The sequence below is a fragment of the Coturnix japonica genome, chromosome 2 (genome assembly GCF_001577835.2).
Source record: "Coturnix japonica isolate 7356 chromosome 2, Coturnix japonica 2.1, whole genome shotgun sequence".
NCBI lineage: Eukaryota > Metazoa > Chordata > Aves > Galliformes > Phasianidae > Coturnix > Coturnix japonica.
In genome coordinates this window covers 4121876-4146039 of record NC_029517.1, presented here as the reverse complement: position 1 = coordinate 4146039, position 24164 = coordinate 4121876, and the positions used below count along the sequence as shown (strand labels likewise).

General features: G+C 41.2%; 1 protein-coding gene across 1 annotated transcript in view; it reads right to left on the bottom strand.

Moving 5' to 3' along the window:
* Nucleotides 1-17704, bottom strand: part of DLEC1 (DLEC1 cilia and flagella associated protein) — a 32078-nt gene extending 14374 nt beyond the window's left edge. Inside the window, exons 1-21 of the mRNA XM_015852911.2 lie at nt 17168-17704; nt 16945-17085; nt 15808-15964; nt 15193-15303; nt 14015-14199; nt 13120-13340; nt 12558-12639; nt 12073-12160; nt 11100-11273; nt 10434-10570; nt 9182-9274; nt 7886-7976; nt 7150-7309; nt 5512-5704; nt 4108-4166; nt 3420-3594; nt 2593-2686; nt 2223-2353; nt 1921-2079; nt 445-584; nt 43-196 (exon numbers count right to left, since the gene is read on the bottom strand). Of these exons, the coding sequence (XP_015708397.1) occupies nt 43-196; nt 445-584; nt 1921-2079; nt 2223-2353; nt 2593-2686; nt 3420-3594; nt 4108-4166; nt 5512-5704; nt 7150-7309; nt 7886-7976; nt 9182-9274; nt 10434-10570; nt 11100-11273; nt 12073-12160; nt 12558-12639; nt 13120-13340; nt 14015-14199; nt 15193-15303; nt 15808-15964; nt 16945-17085; nt 17168-17200 (2778 nt within the window). The 5' untranslated portion in view covers nt 17201-17704. The remainder of the gene's footprint in view (nt 1-42; nt 197-444; nt 585-1920; nt 2080-2222; nt 2354-2592; nt 2687-3419; nt 3595-4107; nt 4167-5511; nt 5705-7149; nt 7310-7885; nt 7977-9181; nt 9275-10433; nt 10571-11099; nt 11274-12072; nt 12161-12557; nt 12640-13119; nt 13341-14014; nt 14200-15192; nt 15304-15807; nt 15965-16944; nt 17086-17167) is intronic.
* Between the last annotated feature and the right edge of the window lie 6460 nt (nt 17705-24164).

Sequence of the window (24164 nt, the reverse complement as noted above, 5' to 3'; positions counted from 1 at the left end):
TCCAGCCCTGATTTATTCTTTGCCCATTAGAAACACACTTACATTTCCCCATGAGTATTTTGCTGGCAGCCGTGTCTGGTTGAAAAGTTTGCTTGTTGCTTTGACAGGAATTCCAGTATACATTTCAGTGAGCACTAGATGACTAGAGATCAGGCATGCCTGGGGGGTCTGAACTTCAACAGAAACAGGAAGGTAACTGGAAGTAAACACACAGATGGCCTATTGTTATCGTTAATGAGATGTGCTAGACATACAACAGCATGCTGGAAAGAATGATGATTGTGTTTACTTAGCAATATCAGTGATTAGCTGGTTCTTTGATAAGTTACATGAGCCCATTCTGAGTTTTTGCAATATATTTTTGTTTTAGGAGACAAACCTACCCATGCTGAAAATCACATGTCAGGAAAAAATAAAGCAGAATGTGCCTTTTTCCCCCCTTACCTCCTTTCTCCATTTTCTATTTCTAGTTCTAATACCGTATGGAGACGCTGACACAGCAACGATGTGTACTGAACTGACACAGTGCATGTGCCCAAAGGAGGTATTTCTTCAGCAGATGATTGAATGGTAAAGGAAGATACCTGTGAGACAAGAGAGGGAATAGGAATGTTTTTGATGCTCATAAAGCAAATGTAAAATGCTGTACCTATACATTTCAACTGAGATTCAAGTGTATCCAGTTTTTCCTCAGACATGTCATATTTCTCTGCTCCTGATGTCCCATCTGGGTAGCTTTTACTACACACAATGATAGCTTAGTGAAAACCTGGCTAGACAAGGAGGAGGGAATTAGCATCTATGGGGACATCTAGTAAAACAGCCATGAGTTAAGAGAAGGGCTGCCAAAACCAAGGACTTAAAAAGGATTCCTGTGCATGGGGCAAAGGGGAGCGCAAAGGTATCAGCACTAGTAGCAGTGTTTACTTCCAGAGAGGTTGAGCAGCAGCTATGCAAAGTGCCAAGGGGAGATTCTTGGACAGAGTGTCAAAAAAGGAAGGTTGGAAGAGCAGAAATAAATGGAAAAAGCACCAGTGTGTGGCAAGGTCTGGAGAGATTCAGGAAAAGGAAAGAGGCAGCTTTTATACAGGAGGAAGCAAGAAATTGATCAATCATCTCTGCCATGATACGAATGGGTTCTGGGGTGATAAATTCAACAGATTAAGTCTCTACAATCTCTGGGGTCCTGGGAAGGGTTGAGAATGCAGGGAACAAAGGAATAACAAAGTGAGAAAGAAGGGTTTGAGGACTGTGAGGAATGTATCCTGATTCAGGCGTTATATTTTATATTATAGTTGTTTTGGGGAAAAGGGACAGACAAGTGCATACTCATTTTTGCCACAATAACAGCAAACAATTCCCTGTATGGTCAGTTATGTAAAGAGATCCTCAAGCAGAGTTTGGGGTTTACTACTAGAGAAAGCACTCATCCTAAACTTTGGATACCCTCACTTCGCTTTAATGTCAATGGTGTGGGAACATTGCTGAGCAGCCTTATGAGAATGATAAGGTCTTACTCCCTTACATGCATCAGCAGCAGCCTAAATCCCTGACATAGAGGAAGTACTCCATGACTCTTTCAATCATGCTGAAATTAACAAAAGTCTTACAAAACCCCAAACTTCAAATAGATTTAATTTCTAAACAAATTTATGGACTTCATAGAGTCACGGATTGGTTTGGGTTGGAAGGGACCCTTAAGACCACATAGTTCCAACCCCCTTTTGTAAGCAGGGCCACCTCCCTCTAGACCAGGTTGCTCACAGCCTCATCCAGCCTGGCCTTAAGTAACTACAGAACCAGCTGCATAAGGAACTGCAGAAATCAAAACTTTTCGTATCTGGAAGGAAAAGTACAGCTGCTAAGTCTGAGGAAGAAATAGCTAAAGAAGGAGCATGGCAAGCTGTAGCAGTAACTTACCTCCTCATTCCTTTCAGCAAGACAAACCTGGCTTTCTTGCATGCTCCACCGTGCTGGCAGCTGGCACAGATTGTAAATCTCAAAGGTTCCTACCACGCTCTCACCTGGCTTAGTCAAACCTAAGCAGAGTGAGGGAACACTGATATGAAGAAGAGGACCCTAGAACAGCAGAAAACAGAACTCCTTAATTAAAAAGCATACACTAGGCTAAGATTAATGTTCTACTTCACAGAGAAAAGCAGAAAGGAAATGCCTTGTGTGCAGTACAGAGAGTGGCCATGCAACACCTGGCTGGTTCTTACCTTAAAAGCAGCCTCAATGTGCAGCACAACTGGCTCTGCAGAGTGTTTGATGTGACACTGCAGGTTATGGCTGACAGACCCAGGTCTGGTTCCAGTAATCCTAAGTTCAAATTCACAGTGTTTATTCTTATCTAGAAAACAAAGCAAAAATATAGAATCAAAGTCTTTCCCTCTTCAACAGAAATAAGACTTTGTAAGGCTGGAACTGAAGCTCTTGGAACCAAATGAAGCCTCCTGCTGACTCCAGCAGGCTGGGGATCAGGCCTGTCTGACACCTTGCAATATAATGTTCCACAACTCTGCTTATCCACTCATATCCACTTAGTTATTTCTATCATTAACTGATACTTGTAAGTCACAGAAACTTTACCTATGACACCAGTAGGAGGTTCAACTTCCATAATGGCACAGTCTGTGGTATTCTCCCATGCGTACTCAATCAACGTCTTGCTGTTATTCCACATCTAAAACAATTAAAATTAACAAGTTAATAAACACCAGAATCTTGCACAGCCACAAGTCCATTTGCTGAGAGCAGTGATGCTCTGTGATCTAGGCATTGCAAATCTCACATCGCATACTTATATTGCAAACTTTAACAACATCCTGATCACCAATAAATGGCTATTGCTAATAGACCCATTTTTCCCCAGCTGAAACTAGAATCAAAAGGATCCTGACCTATAGTGAAATGAATGCTAAGCGAGTGGATTGCAGCAGAAGCTCATCCCCTAATATTCAAGCAGAAGTTAACAGAATCGGCAGCCACAGAAATAGGTCTAAGAAGCTTCAGCAGAAGTGATTTCTGTAGCTTTCCTGCTGTAGACCTTTAAACAAACTGTGTCTCTGTTACAAAGCAATTTAATCATCCATGGCTTAATTCCTCCCAGCTGGAATAATCTTACACTGCAGCAGGGCTGGCAGATGGATAAGCACTGGTTTGTGACCCAGAAAAGCATCTACAAGTGTAATACTCTGCAATATCAAACCTCAGAGAGGAAAACAGAGCAAAGCCCTGTGCCTGGAATGCAGGGCTGAGGAGGCCTGCTAGGGCATTTCAACATGGTACTCGTGGCCTCCTTTAAAAATAGTTAGGAAAAATTAAAATCACATGGATCATCTGATATCTTCTAACAATTCCTGTGATAGCCAGAGTCACAAAGTGACCAATATAAATGATGTAAAGAGGAAACAAACCTTAAATGTCCTTCTGACATTCACACCAAGAAAGCTTTCTCCGGGGATGATAACAGCATACGGCTCCAGAAGAAGCTGAAATGGCTCCGTGGATCCTTTCACTTCTATGTCCAGTCCTATTACATCCTCAGCTGTGTATTCTGGGATGTTCTGGAGCATTCTCTCCTTTGCTAAACTTCAGGAGGAAATGTGGTAGAATTACCAACTGTTCAACTTGGTGCCACCTTTTAATTGCTGGACCAGAAAGTGCAATAGAAGCAAAAGCTTCTCCACCAAAGACTGCTGGAATACAGTAAACCCAGGTTGGGAGCAATTAACAACAGGAAGACTTCCAGCAGCCTTTTAACATGCTCTGTCCCAGTATGTTCATTGATTGAATATGTAAGTCATTGGCTGCTGTGACAAACAGCAGTAAGAAAAGCTGATGGAAATCTCAGCACAAAGCATAGGAAACTAACAGAGAAATGGCACTAGTATCTTTCCAAGAGAGGTGCAGCCTTAGTTAGGACTAAGGCATGTGTTCAGGCAAGAGGGAAGACTGAGATATGCTGTTTGTACCACTGTTGGCTGTGCATACAAAATCCTTTATGACTGTCAGTCCACCATAACTAGAAAGATACAGAACCTGAGTGATGTAATGCAATAGCATAACTAAAATGTGGCTGGAAAATACTGATTCTCAGCTTACCTCGGTGGTTCTGGGATGTCCCTCAGAACCAGCTGTATCACACTGTGGTAAATCTCCAGCTGTACAGGTAAAGAAAGGATTTTATTCTCAAGTAATTGGCTATGATGAGAATACAGAAAAAAAAAATGAGATGAAAACGGAGTTTACATTTAAATGATGAACAATCATCGCTGAGATCCTAAACTCTGATAAAACTGTGTTGAAAATCTAGAGGTACTGAAAGAAAACATGTTTGACTGCAAAACACGAAGCCAAGATTCTGATCTCATGGTATGGTATGGTTCCAAGAAAAACACTCCTTTTTGACACGCTAGTTATTATCTCCCTGGTATATTGCATACTGCACACAAACATCTGCAAATACTCTGCAAATGAAGATTAGTATTGCTGTGCTAACAGAAGTTGCTTTAGCCACTTCAGGACGTTTAACTTACTTGGCCACCAATTGAATTTTGAATAAAAAAACATCATTTTTGCCATGATGGGATAAAGAAGATACCTCCTGTATTCACACAATCACAGAGGCAGGCCTTAAATCTGAATGGTTTTGCAGGGGATTTGTGTGTTTACAGAGAGATATTGATCTGAGGGTAGATATAAGCTTCAAATATTTGTGTTAATAAATTAAAATCTTGAAAATACCATTAATATATTTTCATATTGACTCACTGAAGTGTTTTTTTATAAGCTGATTTCTCTCCCGCACTTATTTGAGGCATTCCTATGTCTGTCAATCACCACAACATGGAATATTCGTACTCTTGGGTTTACTTTGGATCAAGTTTCTTTAAATGCAGTGAGCTCATACTCCTTATTTACAAGGATGAGAGAACAGAAACGAAGACAGACATCCATCAGTACAGCTGCACTCAAACATCACTGCACCCTCCACCACAGCTGCATATCATCACTTCTATGACAAAGGCTACTGCTAGAACTTCACCACAGAGCTGTTCTCTGGACCCTTCTCAGCCCAAATAAGCTATAACTGAAAAGAGCTGAGATCACCAGTTTGCTACCAAAGACTATTTGGGCTGTGGTAGACATAGGGCAGATCCCCAAAGCAGCTCAGTGCAGACCCAAAGTATCAGGTCAGTGTGAAGGAGCTGGTAGAGTGGTACAAATGGCAGCTTTACCAGCCAGCACAGCTGCAGCTAAGAGGATGCGTCCACAGTCTCAGTCTAAACTTAATGCTGTCCAACCAGTACCAAAAATCACATGAGATCAGAAGCTGCCTCATGCTTTGCAGTCAAAATATGTTTTCTTTTAGTTTTGAATACTGTTTATTAGAGCACAGAACCAGCTAATTGCATTTAATTCACAAAGTTGCACGGCAAGGCTTTTATGACTTGCATAAAAACACACAGCTGGAGTTTGTAGCTAGGAAGGAATCACAAACCATACCTCCTGTGGAGTGTAAGTGAGAGTAAAGTCATGATCAGCGTGGGGAAGCAGAACTCCCCACTCAGGACTCAGGGAGAAAGCCGACTCCATCTCTTGCTTGCATTCAGGTGTCACGATGCATTCAGTTTCTCCTGGCACTACTGGTTGCAGATTGGGCTTTATTATCTGCCAGTAAAAAGGAAGTTCGACGTGGCTACAGAAAGATGGAGAAAGAAAAGAATAAAACGATCATTAAAAGAAAAATAAGATACTGAGAGAATTTTGGCAGAAAACTTTCAGTTACTATTTTAATGTAGCTAATTCCTCTCTCTAGAATTGCAGGGGATTACAGCTGCCAGTGCTTGTGAGCTACCAAGCTGACAAGACAGCACAGGAAGAGTATGTATATTCTACAGAGAGCATGCTAATATATTGAAGGAAGTTACGCATGTATATTTATGCAAGAGGTTTTAATGCTTTCTTACTTTAAGCTCAAGGAGGGAAGGTTTAGATTAGATGTCAGGGGGAAGTTCTTTACAGAGAGAGTGATGAGGTGCTGGAACAGGCTGCACAGAGAGGCTGTGGATGCTCCATCCCTGGAGGTGTTCAAGGCCAGGTTGGATGGGGCCCTGTGCAGCCTGGGCTGGTATTAAATGTGGAGGTTGGTGGCCCTGCCTGTGGTGGTGGGGTGTTGGAACCTTATGATCCTTGGGTCCCTTCCAATCCAGGCCACTCTATGATGATTTTATGATTTATGCTATTTGTCATGTAATACAACTTTTAAGGAACACTAAAAGTCTATTTTCAAGAATTTGAAATCAACAGGACCATTCCTTCTGATATCAGCATGTTTGCATTGGATCACTGCTAATGATCTGCATAACATTCTGAATTTAATCCAAACACAAGGTCTGGTTTGTAACATGTCAACAAACTGGGGCTCCAGCAAAGATTACAGCAGTAATCCAGAAAATGTTGCTTAACTGGGTTGTTTCAGCAGAAGTAAATCCCATGGGATGAGTTCATGGGTTTTCAAACCTTGTTCATTTTGGCCTTAGGAAGCGGGGAAAGGACAGTGGGGTTTCAAAATGAAAATAATGACCAAAAACTGAACAATTCCTTGTATCACTTTCTATAGCATCATTAAGTTTTCTCTTTACTGAATTCAGTCTAAGACTGACCAGGTTTGTTTAACACAAATCTAACACCCTGGTAAATGCTGTCATGATCCTAAAGCAGAGAAAATTATTTAGGAGATGGAAATGGACAGAGAGTCACATCCTTCATTAGATACAGCATCTAGTTCGCCAAGTCATACTTATGCCCAAACAACACTCTGTTCTGGCATATATTCTTTGACTTCAAATAGAGTTTATATTTAAATACATACTGTACAAATACACATTGTAGACATGAAAAGTTAGATGAGGTAAAACCTATCTGGATGACCCTCTTAAATACTTCCTGTCATCGTCCTTGTCTTAGAATCATATCCTTGAACCTTAATTATTATGCAATGAAGCAAAAAGCAACAAAGCTTCTGCACAAAGTTCAGTGAGCTCATGAAGACTTCTGCAGTTTAAGTGTGGTGTCACAAATGGGATCCCTACCAGTATGTTCCAACTGCAGAATGTTCTGCTATTACTAGTGGATACGTACGTAGAGTTTCTTAAAACCAGGTTCTTCTTTGTGGTGGTGTGTGGGTTCTGGGGCTCAAACTGTATGATGTGCCGAGTCACATCAGTGACTTCACCATGTTCAGAGCTGCTTTCTCCACCTGTAACACGCAAAAGCTCCAGAGCTATCAGCTGTCCAACCCCTGGAAGAAATAAATAGGTATTACTGTCCACCATCTGGCTATTAACTTTGCTCGTATTACTCATTAACACCAAATACCAGCAGTGGCCATTACTGATTATATCTTGATTGCGTATGGTGTTTCCTCAACTTTCAGAGCTCAGTACAGTGTTTTCCTGATGTTTTGATTATCACCATCTATCAGTTAAGATCCTCGCTTTATGAACTTAACAGATTTGGATTTCATGGCCACAGCCTCCGCTCATTTACATCAGCATTGTTTCATTGAAGACAGCTGAGTGTTTGCCATGGTTGATCATGTGGCTCCCCGGCATTTTGAGCAGTATAATAAGAAGCAGCAGCAAAAGGTTTATTAAAAATTTCTGAATGAAATACCTGTAGTGAGGTATTGTATGGATCTGAAATTAAGCCTAATGTCACAGTACTCACAATTTAAACTGGTTTCATTAGTCAACCAAAGACTGCCCATCTCTCCTTAACCCAAGATATGCCTCAGATTTGCTTCACACCCATATGTCCATTGGCCACCACTAATGTTATGAGGATCTGCAGTGTTAGGAGGGCATTAGGAACAAACCTGTGACTGTAACATCCTTGACCTGGCAGTTGTCACAAACAATGGTGTATGTTTGTTGTGAGGCTCCTGGTACAGAAGGGAAAAACGCTACCTGAAAGAGAGAAGGGTAATAGTAACATTCATAACTGACTTTTCTCCAGGAAGTCATAAACTTCAATTTATAAGTGCTCATTAACAGGCAATCCTTGTGATTAATGACAATCATAATCATCATAATCCTACATGTGCAATAACAGTAAATAATCCTACATTTACAAGAAGCAGACAGAGCAAAGTTCCCTTAACCCAAAAGAAATAGGTGCCTTCTGGGCAACTATACCTACATATGTGTATCTGGCTGGTCACCACAGGCTGCCTTTGTAGTCACTGGAGCTGGGGGCAGTTTATTACATTAATCATACAAACTGCACCCTCACAATCAGTTCTGTCCTCCTTGAGCAAAGCCAATGCTGCCTGTAAAGCTCCAGCAGTGTGAGCAGGGCGAGCTGCTGTGTGCCCTTCCTGAGATTCACTTAAGGAAAGAAAAATTCAGGTCTCAAACTGCACAACCTTTGGCTCTGGTACTGCATGCCTTGTTTTATTCTGTTACCCATTAATTCATGCAAATCTAACATGTTAAATCCACCTCCTCTTACTCTTCTACATATGTGGCCCTCCTGAAGCACTGCAGCTGGGAAGTGAGAAGAGGAAATAACTCCTTCCCTTTGCCTACACCTGCATGACATGCTGCTTTTAGCAGCAGCCAAGAGGGACTTGAGAAAGGCAAGGCTGGAAGCTGGCTGCTCTCCCCGTAACATTCATCCTCTCCCCATAGTGATGCAATGATAAAACATGGCTGTTGGTGAAAGCAGATGTGGCAGCCTGCACAACTGCTGCAGGATCGTTTTGAGTAAACAGCAGAGCAGAAATGAAAGATTTGTACCTGCTGCTCCATGCTGAAATAATTTGTTTTCCAAAATATGAAAGCTCTCAAAGGAAAAATGTCTTGGACTGAATGTCCCAGCTGGAGTAAAATAAGGACTTCCATGTTCTTTGATTCCTGTTTTCTCTATCAGGGTTCTTTGAATGGGGAGAATCTGGCTGATCTCTGAATAGGTAAGAAAGACTTAGAAGCTATAATGAAAGACCCTTCAGTAGGGCTCATGGATTCAATTCTTCCAGAAGAATTCCACAAAAGGTCTTAATCATTTTTGGTTCATACAAACTCAAATTTGCAGGATCCAGATCTCATAAAATGATGCTGTTTTTCTAACATATTATAAAGTACAAACACTTTCCATAGCAATATTTACTAACCTCCACTGTTGTACTTTGCCCTGGAGCTAGCTCAAAAATACCAGGAGAGATCCCAAATGGATCGTGTATCACAGAACGACAAGTGGCAACAGCCTAAGAGGTTTCAGGAGGGAAAAATAAATAAGAAGAAAAGATTAAATTAAATCAGCTTGTTTTCACAATAAATGGTTGCTTAAAATAGGAAGTATACATCACTTTTCTACCCCCTCCCACTTCACACATCCCTAAAGTATGTGGCTTAAGTATAGGGCTTAGCTAGAATAAGCACTCCATGTTTTCTAATTACATTGGTGAAAGCAAAAGGAAGAAGGGTGCTGTCTCCAAAGACAGATGTTCATGTCGGGAGCTCTAACACACTTCATCACAGAAGAAACCTATAGCTTTGGAGAACTGGAGCTTGATAATCTTTAAGATCCCTTCCAACCTAAGCCATTCTATGAAATAGTTATGCCTGAGCATAGGAGATGTATCTGTTTCGATGTGCTTTTGTCTCTGAGCTGGATCTGCAGTATTTCAGGAGGGATAAACTAGAACATCAGGTATTCCAATGGCTTTCTCTTGCAACACATGAAAGGCCAGTCCACCAGTCACATTTTGTCTTTGTCCACACCACTCAGACACTGTTTTGTGATGGTAAGCTAAAGAAAAAGCAATATTGAAGTGGACTCTTAGGGCCTGCAGGTGCAGCCAGGTCAATAAGTGATATTTTTGGTGGGCAGGAAAATAGCTCAAGCAATGCTAGAATTGGTTGTATTTCTATTCTCTTTATGAGAAATAAATTGACCACTCCTCCCAGAGGCGAGTCAGAGTGCAAGCAGGAGGAGGACAGCCAGGGAGACTGGGATGGAGAATAAATGTGAAGGAATGCAACAGTACAGATGTATCCAGTAAGGCCTTCAGACTTTGGTGCTAGTACACCATCATCATCTCCAAAGTCTTCACAGCAGAGCATCAATACCATACCACGTCCAGGGACAGTGACCTCAAGTTGCACCATGGGAGGTTTAGGTTGGATATCAGGAAAAACTTCTTTACATAAAGAGTTGTTAAGCACTGGAATGGACTTCCCAGGGAGGTGGTTGAGTCACCATCCCTGGATGTGTTTAAAAACACAATGTGGTGCTCAGGGATGTGATTTAGCTGAGGGTTGTTAGGATAGTATGGTTAGATTGTGGTTAGACTTGATGATCTTTAAGGTGTTTTCCACCCTGTGAAATTCTATGATTCTGTGATGTTCCTTCTCATCACTCACCCTGAAATTAGGAGGTGGCCAGGCCTCCTGTGGCATTATGCAGAACTTCCCAGTGCTAAATCCCTCATTCCTGCACAAAATCACTGTTACTTTTACTCCTCCAACAAGGCAGAAACCACAGTCTATAATATGAGGCACTGCAATGAGGAACACAGAAAATCAATTGTACACAGACAGTGAAGGGTAGCAGATGGCAATCAGTTCTTAAACAACTTTTTAAAGACAACACTGCTACACATGAGTATATCATCCTAAAAAGCCTTACACTCTTTCCATTTGAAAGTTAAACGGTATGAGTTGTGTATTTATGCATTCATCTTACATTTTAATGATGATTCATACTAAAAAACTCCTTAATATTTACAGCTAGAAGTTGAGGGATTGACATGATATAATCCTAGAAGAGTTGTTCCTGCTCATTTCTCCAGTACAGTGAAAAAAATGAGCTCCATGTGGCACGTACAAAGAACTGATTGACAGGATTGCATGTTAATAGCTAAGAAATCTATTAGGAGTAAAAATGAGATGGATGTCAAAATGCAGAAAAAGCATTGCCAAGTTTCTCCACATTTGTTTTGCAACATAAAATTGGAAACAGTAAAGTAATAATAATAAAAAAAAAATCCATTTAAAAGAAGAGAAACGTAAGAACTGGACATTACTGACATGTTAGGATTGGAGGTGGTCTTTTAGCTTGAATCGGGATCAGAAGAGGATCTGAGACTTGAGACTCCACTAATATATGATCTTCATAATTTGCTAGACTTTCAGGAACAAATCGGACTGTATACTGGCATGTCATCCCAGGAGCAATCATTCCTCCCTTTCCTGGAAATTTTCCTTGGGGAAAAAAAAAAATGCAAAGAAGTAAAAAATCACAACCTCCCAAAGCTGGCGTGGGTTTTCATGATCACGAGTCTCTCTGGAAAGGTGCCTGTAACCTCTCCCCATGCCTAAGTCAAGCTGATAAAAACCACGAAGGGCCTGTCAGTGCAATCTGTGTATATGTCAATCACTGAACTCAGAAGAAATTTTTTTGGGTCTGAAATATGCTTCTCATAAGTACAGAAATAAAATGAGAAGAAGCATGGACATATTACCCAGTTTCCCTCTGCTGTAAAACAACAAGGTTTAACAATTTAACTTTGAAACATTCCTCCAATGCTTTGACCACGATACAACAATTCCTTAGGAAGTCTAATCTCATGCCTAGAAAAACTGCTGTAGGAAGGATATTTTAATTGCTCTTCCCCAACCAAATCCTAATTGCTGCAGTTTAAATACAGTTTCTTGGCCTCTCTTCACACTACTTTCAATGGACGCTAAATCTGTTCCTAGATGAGTTTTGGCTAAGCCTCAGTCTAGATATTCCACAGATACATGTCCATCTGATTTTAATATTAATCTTTTCAAATAATTCATTAGGCCATTTGAATCTGCTTTTGAGTTGCATGCAAATGGTCCTAGGAATGCACAACAACATACAGTTTCTAAAGAACTGAGCAGGTCATTGTTCTATCCCTTGCACTACCCATAGCTGAACAAAGCATAGAGCCTATGGAAACCCTTGGTTGGAGCAGATCCATTAGATCTTTTAAGTAAGTTTTATTATATTAAAGGCAGTAAAAAGAACACTTACCTGGCCCAATGGCAAATACTGAAGTAGAGGGAGGAATAACTCTTATGCAGTGACATGTTGAAGTGATGTTCTGTAGCTCTACAGTTATCTTCATTTAAAAAGAAAATACAATACTACATTGTGTTTATTGTCACTCATTATAATGGTTGCAGTTCCCTACTGCTTTGCTAGTAGTACCTCATTTATCATCAAGACAGGCCTAAAAATCAGGAATACTGCATAAGCTGAAATGGATCTTTTTGCTTAATTTATTCCATGAAGTCTCTGTCAAACACAACCAAAACCAAGTAGAGATTGGAAAAAGTTCTCTTTAGTTACTGTTAGTTGCATGTGTGAAAGAATATCTTGAAGGAAGCTAAAGGGTCATGAAATCTCAGTTTTCTGTTGAGCTGTGGGATGCCAAATGATTGGGTGAAATACCCTGATCATGGCAGGACAAAATGCTTCCCAGTGGCCCAGCAAATTCCCCACAAAGAAGTTCTCACCTCATAAACCTGGCCAATTTCATAATCCGAGAACAAAACAGTAGGTGGGTTGACAAGAAACACAGGAACAAATGAAGTATTGCTGAAAAAAAGAAAAAAGGAAGGAAGGAAGGAAGGAAGGAAGGAAGGAAGGAAGGAAGGAAGGAAAGGAAGGAAGGAAGGAAGGAAGGAAGAAGGAAGAAGGAGGAAGGAAGGAGGAAGGAAAGGAAGGAAGGAAGGAAGGAAGGAAGGAAGGAAGGAAGGAAAGGAAGGAAGGAAGGAAGGAAGAAGAAAGAAGAAGGAAGGAAGGAAGGAAGGAAGGAAGGAAGGAAGGAAGGAAGGAAGGAAGGAAGGAAGGGAATTACATTATTTTACTGCCTGGTTCTTTAAATATTGATAAAATGAACATTTTCTAAGTGTATACTCTAGGAAAAAAAAAATCAGAATGTCATACAGACATACTCTGTTTCATAAGAGGCCATATATTTAGCTTAAAAAATCTGTGTGTAAATCCAAAGTAATTCCATATTGGAGCTCTCTGGGGTTTCCAGATCAGAAGCAAAAAAATGTAGACATTGCTTACCCCGTGTTACATTCTGCTTCTCTGCTGCTTATGATTTGTTCTACCTGTCCTTGAGACATGACAAGAGATTTGCCTCCATGAAGAGCATTCGGTGGGAAGAAGCGGGGATTCTTCAGAAAATTCCGTCTTTTCTCAAGCTTGGCAAAGTAAGCACATGCTTCTTCTTTCTCTGCCATGCATGTATCGCCTTTCCAGTCTGCCTTCCGTGAGGCACTAGATTTCTTTGAAAAACAAACAGACCATGATGCAAAATTTAACACCGAAACTCTGAGGACAACGGAAAATAAAATTGTACATGACTTATGAAAGCATCAAAAATTGAAATAAAAATATATTTCTCTTTTCATAGAATCATAGAATGGCCTGGGTTGAAAAGGACCACAATGATGATCTGATTTCAACCCCCTTCTATGTGCAGGCTTGCCACCCACCAGACCAGGCTTCCCAGAGCCACATCCAGCCTGGCTTTGAATGCCTGCAGGGATGAGGCATCCACAGCCTCCTTGGGCAACCTGTTCCAGTGCGTCACCACCCTCTGGGTGAAAAACTTCCTCCTAATATTCAACCTAAACCTCCCCTGCCTCAGTTTAAAACCTTTCCCCTTGTCCTATCACTGTCCATGCTCATAAACAGCCACTTTCCCTCTGTTTATATGCTCCCCGCAAGTTTTGGAAGGCCACAATGAGGTCTCCCCAGAGCCTTCTCCAAGCTAAACAAGCCCAGTTCCCTCAACCTTTCTTCATAGGGGCAATGCTCCAGACTAGTTCTTAGGAGACCAAAGAGAAGAAGTTCTGGAGCCAAATCAGTAATGCACAGACATTCACTTTTTGTTCCAGGATTAGCAATAGGTCCTACAATTCTGACAGACTAAAACCAATATATCTGTAAAATGTACCTTACTGGTCTTTTTGCTCTGGTGGTAAGAGTCTGGAGTTGAAGGCAGAGTTGTTGTGGGTAAAGATACACTTGGCAGACGACCAGATATTTTCTGGAGGTGCGCAGACATCTGGTCACGTGAGTCTGAGGAAATGCACTTCTTAGAACGAAATGTCCCCTTGAGGTAGCCAGGTTCTGATTTTGCTGCAATTCAGAGGAAAATGTAATTTTGAATGAGAGGAACATGAATGATAAGCATTTGTTCTAAGCACAGACATATGAGTTTATCTTGGTCTTGTCAATGGTAAAATGATACCCTCCAAATCCTCTCAAATTTCATTTGTATTTATAGCTTATTTTGCACATATGAAACACAATCATAATAAAACTTTTATAAGTATCAGTTAAATGAGCTACGTAGAAAGAAAGCTCTATTACTATCAGAAAGCTGTTTTAATCTTACAAGCGGGACTTGAAATGAGTGTCTTGTTGGATTTGCAATAAGTTCTATATGATGGTCAAATGAGAGTCAGAAAATTGACATAAACAAGATGGATCGTTTCAATCCATGCTTTTATTCTTCAACAAGGAAACTGCCAGCTTCGGAGGATACTTGGAGGATTTAGATTATTGGCTTTGTTTTGAATTACAGTGGGTAAACAACCCAAATCTTGGAATTTGTGATTAAACAGGTTAGTGTGCAAGGCCATGAAGAAGTCTTGATGTTGTTCTGAAGATTTCTTTAATTTGAAAATTAAACTGAAATATTGACTAATCAGAAAATTTAATCTCAACCTTTAGAATTCAGTTTTATCTCATTGAAAATGCTTTTTACCTTGGCATGACCACTTCTCTACTTCGTATACAACACGTGTTTACAGCAATGTGCAAACGAAATTGAATAGAGGCAGAGAAGTTACAATGAAGACCAAACTGCAAACAAATATGTGACTGCCATTAAATTTAAACTTACGAACCCATTAATTCCAGAGGATAACAATTTTAATTTACCAATTTTATTTAGACACTGTCCCTTTAATACCCTTCAGGCCATTTTACACTCTTAAAGCAGAAGGAATTTTGATATAAGAATTTATTTATCTATATAAATATACTCAGATCCGCTGTGTCCTCCAATGCTTCAGTTCACGTAGATTGTTTTAAAATGTCCCAGTTATTCTCTGTTGTAAAAATTACCTTTTGGTGCTCTAGTAACAGGTACTTTATCAGTGATGTAATCATCAGGGCAGGTCAAATGATTTTTTCTGAGAAGTTCGTTATCCACAATCCACCTAAAAGAAGATTCCCCTACAACAGCAAAAGATGAAAACAAAGATAAGCACTAAAGCTTAGCCCCTGAAAGTCAACCCAAATTTCTGCTCTCTTTTTAAGTCGCTATCAGGCAATATTTTTGGATAAACAGTCTAGTTTTGTTTACACATGCACATCCAATATGTGGACATGCATCTCCACAGTTTTAAGTTCAGTTCAAACTCAGCTGTTCAGCCAACAGGGAAACATTTGATCTTTGCTACATAGCAAGGTGTGTATGTTTGTTGTAAGTTAGGTGGGTAAGCCATTGACAGCGAGTTTAATACCTTGAAAACAACCTGGTCATTTCATTTCTAACAGTGTTAAGCAGATGTTAACCTTGAATATCTGCACAAAATCCAAGTTGCTCTGTTGATGTAAAGCCAAACTGGAAGCACATGAGCCTCATGTCAGTCCCATCACTGATTTCAGACCAATACTGTGTTAATCTCTTTGTATTACATGCACATATTAGGGAGGGAGTATTTCCAGAATCCTTACCTGATGGTAATCCCATTTTGTGGAAGTGTTTCCCAGCATCTCTCTTAAGCAAATTTATGGCCTTTTCTTCTTCAGCTTTTGCTTGAGTCTGTGCCTGAATGATGTTCTCTTCTACTCTATCAGCTTCTGCCAGTCGGCGGTTATACTCTGCTACAAGCTGTCATAGGCAAGGGTGAACATAGAGAAATAACTGTAATTTAACCTGTCACAAATAAATATTAAACATCTCCTTACAGATAAATGTTTTCTGTTTGACTGAGTGGTAGATAGAGAGCTTGGTAAAACATCATTAATTCACAAGAACAAATTGTCATGCTAAAACACCTTCGTTGCTTTCATTTAACTTGATCTGGTTTAAGAAGCAGTATCCAACTGTTCATGTATCAACAAGAATATGTGAAAGATGAGGAGAAATGTGTGTCATTTACCTCAGTTGGTGTCAGAGCACTTGCAGCCTGTTTGTGAGTTTTTCATTGAGCTTTTATGCCGCAAGATGTAACCACTTGACTGATTTTTGTTTATATCAGAGTGGGCAGGATGAGTTCAGCTAAAATTGCACACATTTTCCAATCCTGCCTATTGTGGGTCCCCTCCACTGTCAGTGGAATCCAACGGATCAGACAGATTGTGCCCTAAAAGTGCCCTATTTATTTTCTGGAAATATAGGAAAGCCTTGGGTGACAAGTTCAGCTGTCATACATAAGTAGGAGACATGTACTGCCAGCTGAAATAAATTGTGGTCAGGCTGACAGCTTCAGAAATCAGTATTCACATCCATTACTGAGAATGTGCTGTGACCACTCATGTACTCATCTGTTAATGTATTCAGATTTACTTTCTTCTATTTTACAGAAGATCTCAAAATTAATTATGGAGTCGTAGAATCATTACGGTTGGAAAAGTCATCTGTGGTCACCGAGTCCAACCATCACCCCAGCCCCACCATGCCCACTGACTTCGTCCCTCAGCCCTCAGCCCAATGATCCATCATCAATTTGCGCATCATCATCACGGAGAGGCCGTGATAACTTTCTCTGTATCACCCCTGTTTTAATATAGGTGAGTTTGAATCCAGCACAAAGTAACAAGAAGTAAAGTGAGCAGAGCTCCAAACTCTGCCTTGTTGTTGACTTGTACCTTCTGCAGCTGCTCTGTAAAGGCCTTTTGATAAGCATCATCTCCTCCTGGGGGCTTGAGCCAGTTCACCTCTATGTCCGCCCCTACAACATCTCCAGTGTACAGGTCCTTAAAGGTGCTGCTCAGCAAGTGGGAGATGTCCTGAGGAGAGGACACGAGGAGATGAATGTTTAAAGCCCATGTGTGTATGGAAGAAGAGCTCTATGTACCCACCAGACATTACCTGTGAGTGGGCAGAGGGGCTGCGTTGCGCCATGTTGGCCTCCACTGCCCAGAGACCACAGCTGCCTGTTGCCAAGCGACCACGCAGACATTGAGAGCCAGGCCCACCCCAGGGGTAGCATGAGGAACCCTGGCCCAGGGTGGGACATGAGGGATGAACCCCCCAGGCTGTTCCTTCCTCCTCACCAGACGTCCTTCTCAGCAGCAGCTCCGTTTTTATTCACGGCCACGTTAAGCAGAGCGGTTGATGTAGCACCACATCCTCCGCGATGCACTCATACAGCCTTTCTGCCCTTCGGCTTGTTTCTGCCTCCTCCTTCACTATCAACCTGAAAAGTCATCCGTCTTCCCCTCGGCCTGCACTAATGTCATGGCTGTGTACGCTGGTTGCTAACAACATCTGCTTGAGTGGGTGATATTTCCTTAGAAACCGGCCTTGCGTAGCGCTTTGTGTTTGCCCGGCCTCCTCTCTTTATTCTTTTATTTTCCTTCCCCTGCACCGTGCTGGGAGTGAAAGAACCCAACCATGGCGGATTGCGGGGCTTCTTCTTCACTGTCAGGGCAGCCAGTGTGCTACTGCCCTCTGATGGCCTCCTAACTAGGTTGGAATATCCCTATTTTGACACGTTTCCATATCAGAATTCCAGCTTTTCTCATCACGTGCTGTTATAATTAATCATAACATCCGTTTGCTCGCTGCTAATAAAACACAGCATTTTTTTTTTTTTTTAAAGAATTAATTCCTGGCCTTTCAGAAAGCCACAGAGCAGTGGCAGTAAAGCAGATGTTTTTATGAGCTGCACACAGTCATTTCCCACTGGTTTACTTTTGGTCAGATCTCTGTTTTTATGCTGTCATCTCTTACTCATATAAAATCTAAAATTACATGCCACTGTTCCTCTGTAAAGCTATTTAATTGGCTTATATATTCACTTTTCCATATCGTAGAATCACAGAATCTCATAGAATGGCTTGGGTTGGAAGAGACCTCAAGGATCATCAAGCTCCAAACCTCCTGCCACAGGCTGGACTGCCAACCTTAATATCTAATACCAAACCATATAAACACTATAAAAATAAAGTACAGCTTGCATTTATATCACCCACTTTATGACTATTACTTCAGAAGTCTGAAGAGGGTCTTGTACATTAAAACTCCAAACAGAAACTTTGCATTTACAGGTGTAATCTGTCCAAATATGAACCCTTTCTCTAACTGCTATGCATGATTTCTTCCCAACATTTCAATTGGAGGAACTAAAGTACTGTGCTGAAGTCTGGATTTTCTCACTCTTTCCATTTATCATCACGTTCATATTACTTTTCTATATTTGTTTTGTTCAGACTCTCCTGGTGTTCCCCATACACCCCTTGTTATCCCACCAGGACCTTTAGATGATCAGTTGTTGTCTATGCTTTCTTCTAATAGTAACATGTCAAAGGCTCCTTCCTGTTGTAACCTGACAGAATCACCTCACACACGTGGTGATTCAGTCAAGTGTCCAGGTCCCAAATGACACTATGGACAAGGCAAGCAAAGGTCCTTCATTTTGCTTCTTAGCTTTGCAAGACTGAGAGTAAGAAAGCATATCTGCCTATATAATAGCTGAATGTGACTTGAATGCAATCAAGCAGCTCAAGTACTTAATAAATGATGATGTGTGCATACCTATATTGCAGAGTTAAACTCTATCATGTGCTTTTTTAACGAAGATAACAAGTTCCATATCAGTTTTATTTACCTTGTTCATATTTTATCAATATCACAAATGCTATGACCCAGGTCTGTATGTTGGTCAGTATAGTCTTGATCTGTTTTAAAGCAGCGCTTGACCAGCTATAAACTTAACTTGCTGTTGACATGTATTAATTAAATATCTAAATATGACTGGACTAATAACAATGGAATGATATCTTCTGCACAGGAAGGACTGCCTTGTTTTGCATATTTTATCATCCAGGTATCAAAAAAAAAACCCTATTTCCAATTATTTCTATTTTGTCATTAAAGCCTCATTTTTGGGTTTGGGTCTTCACAAGATTCCCACCAGCTCTTTGATTAATGATTCCCTTTGATGTTGCTGCCCTCCAGCGGTCTTGTTAAGCTTTCCACGTATCAAGGAAAGCTTTGAAAAACACTATACTAAATCTTCGTCCTGATCAGATCATGGAGCAGGCAAAAATACTTCTGTCATCTCAGTCTGACATCTTCTCTTACCTGTATATAGGGTAAGGTGTGTCTGTTCTGCACACTGGCAAAACTATGCATTAACCCATAATTGCTGCGGAACCAAATGCAATCAAAGAGGCATTGCTGGAATGCAGGTCTCCATTGGATGTTACAGTGCACATCTGGAAATGAAACTAGAGCCAACAGCCTGACTTGAACAGGCAAGTTGGAGGCGGGCAGCCAACCTCTCAGGTGAAAAATGCTGAACAGCTCAGTTTCTTCCATTGAACTTCTTGTTCTGCCAAAATTTGGTTTAGTTTTTTTTCTTCCTTCAGATGTTCTAGTTAGTTTAAAGCTTCATTTCTTACTGATCTCACCTTGCTCACCATACTGAGGTCATCTCCAATTCTCTTTCAGGTAGTTAAAATTAACCTGTGACTGGAAGCCCCACCAGGATATTCTATCCACCATTTTCTCCCAGAACATCTCATGCGGTGTTATTTTGTGGCTGTCTCCTGATGTGAGTCAGCCCTTTCACTCGTTTCCTGTTTACACCTTCCGTGTCTTTAAGCCTCACTCTGTTTCCCACACCTCTCTCCTGTATCTACAAGCCCGTCCTTCACTAAAACACGTTGGTGAGTGCTGCTGTACTTCTGCTGGAATGCTTAAGCTGTAATTTCACTCAAGCCACACGGGATCCTACAAACAGACACACCCAACATGTAGGAGAAGCATGTGGAAAATGCATCCACAAAGGAGTCATTCCTTTCTGACAGTGTCTGGGCAGACACGTCACTCTGTAATTAAACTGGGTCCCTCTACACAGGGATGCAACTGGAGTGTGCAGTGCTGGTACGGTACTGGACCCAGAACAAGAGGAGTCTATGGAAGCTAAGAATAAAAGCAGCCTGTAGTCAGACTCACCACCCCAAATCTGTCTTCTGCTTCTGGATGTGCCTTTGTTTCCCAAATTATCCATCCCATTGAGACAGGAGAGTGTGAGGGATGGTGTTGTCCTGAGGGCATGAAGAGCCCATCATCTGAAAAGCTGTGTTATCACCTTACTTTCTCAGCATATTACCTCATTTTTCCTGGTAGGGAAAGATAGGACCAGCCCAGACAAACCAGCAGGCTTGCATATGCTTTTCCATATGTGAGCCCTGCAGTGGATCAAAGAAAATGAGGAGGCAGCTGGATTCAACAGCCAGAAGAACTGTTACCTGCCTACAAGTTCAGCACCTTCTCTTCTGCCCAGGCTAGCAGGGCAGATCTAAGTGCCTCTCATGTAAGTTGCCCAGTGATAATCTATTTGCCAGGGACTGGCAGACATTGACACATGGCTTTTCACACAGAGGGTGATGACGCACTGGAACAGGTTGCCCAAGGAGGCTGTGGATGCCCCATCCCTGCAGGCATTCAAGGCCAGGCTGGATGTGGCTCTGGGCAGCCTGGGCTGGTGGTTGGTGACCCTGCACATAGCAGGGGGTTGAAACTGGATGAGCACTGTGGTCCTTTTCAACCCAGGCCACTCTATGATTCTATGATCATTCTATGATTCTATGATTCTATGATTCTACGATTCTATGATATCTACTGGGAACTGACAACTTGCTGGAGCAGAAGCAAAATGCCAGCATGGAAATCGCACTGTACCTGAAATGATACTGAGTCTTCAGTTTTTAGGCAGCCAAGTAGTGCTTTTAAAATTGCATATTTTAAAAAGCACTGATTTTCCCCCAGAAACACCGTTAGAATACCCAGCTAACTGTTAACAGCCAAATATGGGCTGGCTCTATGTCTTAGTGTGGAATTAAAGTGCTAATTTTGATCTGAAAGCACTGTTTCCTAACACTTATATTTTGGAGACTTCACCTAAAGGCAAAGCCCAGACTGAGCTTCAGGTTTTTCTTCTCCAGCTTTAAAATGGACCACAAACTCTTAGCTGGGATCTCACTAGAGTGTATTAATAGCAATCTGATAGCTCCATGTTCTGACTTCCGTGTATTGTTGCCACAGGCACGTCTGCATGCAAACCAGGTCCCTTGCAGTCAGAGGGAACACGTGTCTGCAAAAAGCTTTTCTGCTTTGGGTGCCCTACAGCAGGAGCAGGAAGGAAATGAATCATTCAGGCTCTTTGCTTTGGCTACACCAGGCTTGCAGAACTGGTGAGGAGGCACCAAAAACCCAATAAAATACTTCCTCAATGGGCAGCCTTTATAGTTCTTCGTGTGCCCTCTTGGTGTTTGCTCTTCAAAAATCCAAATAACACCACCAGCCAGAGGAATGTGGCTGCATTTGATTCTGTAAGGAACGTAAATACCTGATTTTGGAAATAACAGTTGCACCTTTATGTGTAAACTTGAGGTGGCACATAAAACAAAGGTTCATTATTCCTGTTGCAATAGAGACACAGCATGTGATCTCAGGCTTACAACACTGTGTCCCTGATGGGTATTTACCCCACCTGTTCTGAGATACTCTGGCATCTTAATTTGGTCCTCTTCATCCTTTTCAAAGGCTCTTCTCTCTCATCCCTGACAGTTTATTGAGCTGTGCTCCCTGCTTTCATCTCACTGAAACGAGAGATTAAAAGTAGCTAAAGGAGAAGTTGTGAAAGCTCTTTTTGAATTAACGTGATAAGGTTTTGCAAGTTCATCCTTTTATTCATTTGGAAAGCAAGTTAATCTAAAACTGAATCTAGCAGTAAATTGTCATCTAGGCTGATCTTCCCCCTCCCCAAAGATTCCAGATTGTGTCTTTCTCTTCATCTCATGTCTGGCTTTTGGAAAATACAAAGCTGACTATAAATCAACAGCAACAACGTTGGCTATTCATTAGGACCCCGAGAGACACTGGAATTCCTTCTATACCTTCTGTATAAACATCTGCTCAAGAGATATTAGCAATTCATATTCAAGAATGCTTTCAAACTCTGTATGAATGCTTCGGATGGAGGTGGAGGGAAGTCTGATGTCACTGAGCCTGTATGAATTGCAGCTTTAACTCTTTGGGATGAGGATAAAAATGCCTTACTTGTAACGCCACCAACTGTCTGTGTTGCACACTGGAATCGAAAGGTCCTTGTGTGCAATTTAAACCTATGGGGAAATCTTTTACACAATGGGATTTTCTGAATTGCAGGTGTAACTCAGACTTTCTGTATTTTCCACGCAGTTAAAAGTCATATGACCTGGCTACACTGACAAGATCAGTTATTAGTTAATGATAAGAACAATTGCATCTAATTATTGTGATTATCCCAGATACAGAGGATTAAGCTGAAGGCTGAACTGCATTAAAAGGGATCATTATGACAGTAATCATCAATTTTCCTCTGTACCCAACTTGTATATCCTGCTGCTATTGGTTGAGAAGAGGCAACGGTGCAAGGAAGAAAAGACTTGCGTCAAGCATTCCTGGCAGCAGGTGACTTGGCCTAATGACTGTGGTATTTAAATGTAGGAATGTACTTTGTGACCTGGATATTAGTGGCTGTGAAGCCCTGTTGTAATCTGGGATGTGTTTGCAAGAGCCATTAATGGATGAAAGTGGCAGGACCCTGGGAACAGCATCCCGCTGTTCTTTTTCCTAACAGTGATTGTCATGCCAAGTAACATTTTCATACCAGTACAACCAGTACGTTACCAGGTTCTCCAGTTAGCTCATTGTTCCTCATTCATGCAATGTTAGCTTCATATGAATGGCCAGATTCACTAAATGATTCAGACAGGTATATGCCATATGTAACTCGAGCACTGTGTGGTCTGTGCTGTTTACTGATGCACTCAACTGAGAAGTAGATGAAATGCATACACGACATTTTCTTTGAGCTTCTCATTCACTGTTCACAGATGAAGTTTTCAAAGCAATCTCACTAAGCAGTGGTTTAGACTTAATTTGCTTTTCTATACAGCTCTCCAATAAACATGCTTTCATTACAACTACAACTTCATTACATCCGCAACCGCCTGAAAGGAGATTGTGGCAAGGTGGGGGTTGGCCTCTTTTCCTAGGCAACAGCAATAGGACGAGAGGTGATGACCTTAAGTTGTGCCAAGGGGGGGTTCAGGCTGGATACTGGGATCTATTTCTTCTCAGAAAGAGCAGTAATGCATTGGCACAGGCTGCACAGGGAAGTGGTGGGGTTGCCATCCCTGGAGGTGTTCCAGAGCCATGGAGATGTGGCACTGAGGGATGTGGTCAGTGGGCATGGTGGGGGTGGGCTGGGGCTGGAGTTGAGGATCTCAGAGATCTTTTCCAGCCTTAACAGTAAGAATAAAAATATTTAAAGTCTGGGAATTCAACATTAGGGGGCTCACTTAAACCTAAATTTGTTAAAGCATAGAAATGCACAGTTGTGAGCCTCAGACAACTATAAATCTATTTTGGACTGAAACAAATTAATTAAAGATATCGGAAATATTTTTAATCACAAATTAAAATTAGTCTGAAGGCAAAATTGGTTACATATCTGTGTCACACTTGGTACTATTGTTCAGACATAGGATTATTTACATCTCCTTAATTTCCTGGGGTTGTAATGAATGGTTTGGAATAACCAGAGAGAAACCAAGGTTGTAATCTCCAAATTTCAAATATACTTATTAATTCCTCAATTTTCATATCATTTTGCAGCCTGGTCTAGTAGTAGATATGGAGGTTGGTGGCCCTGCACATGGCTGGAGGGGTTGGAGCTTGGTGATCTTTGAGGTCCTTTCCAACCCAGGCCATTCTGTGTTTCTGTGATTCTATGAAATCAATGTAAGATTTGCTGAGATGCTTTAAAGCTTTTAACTGTGACCAACAGATTAACAGATAAATCATTTGA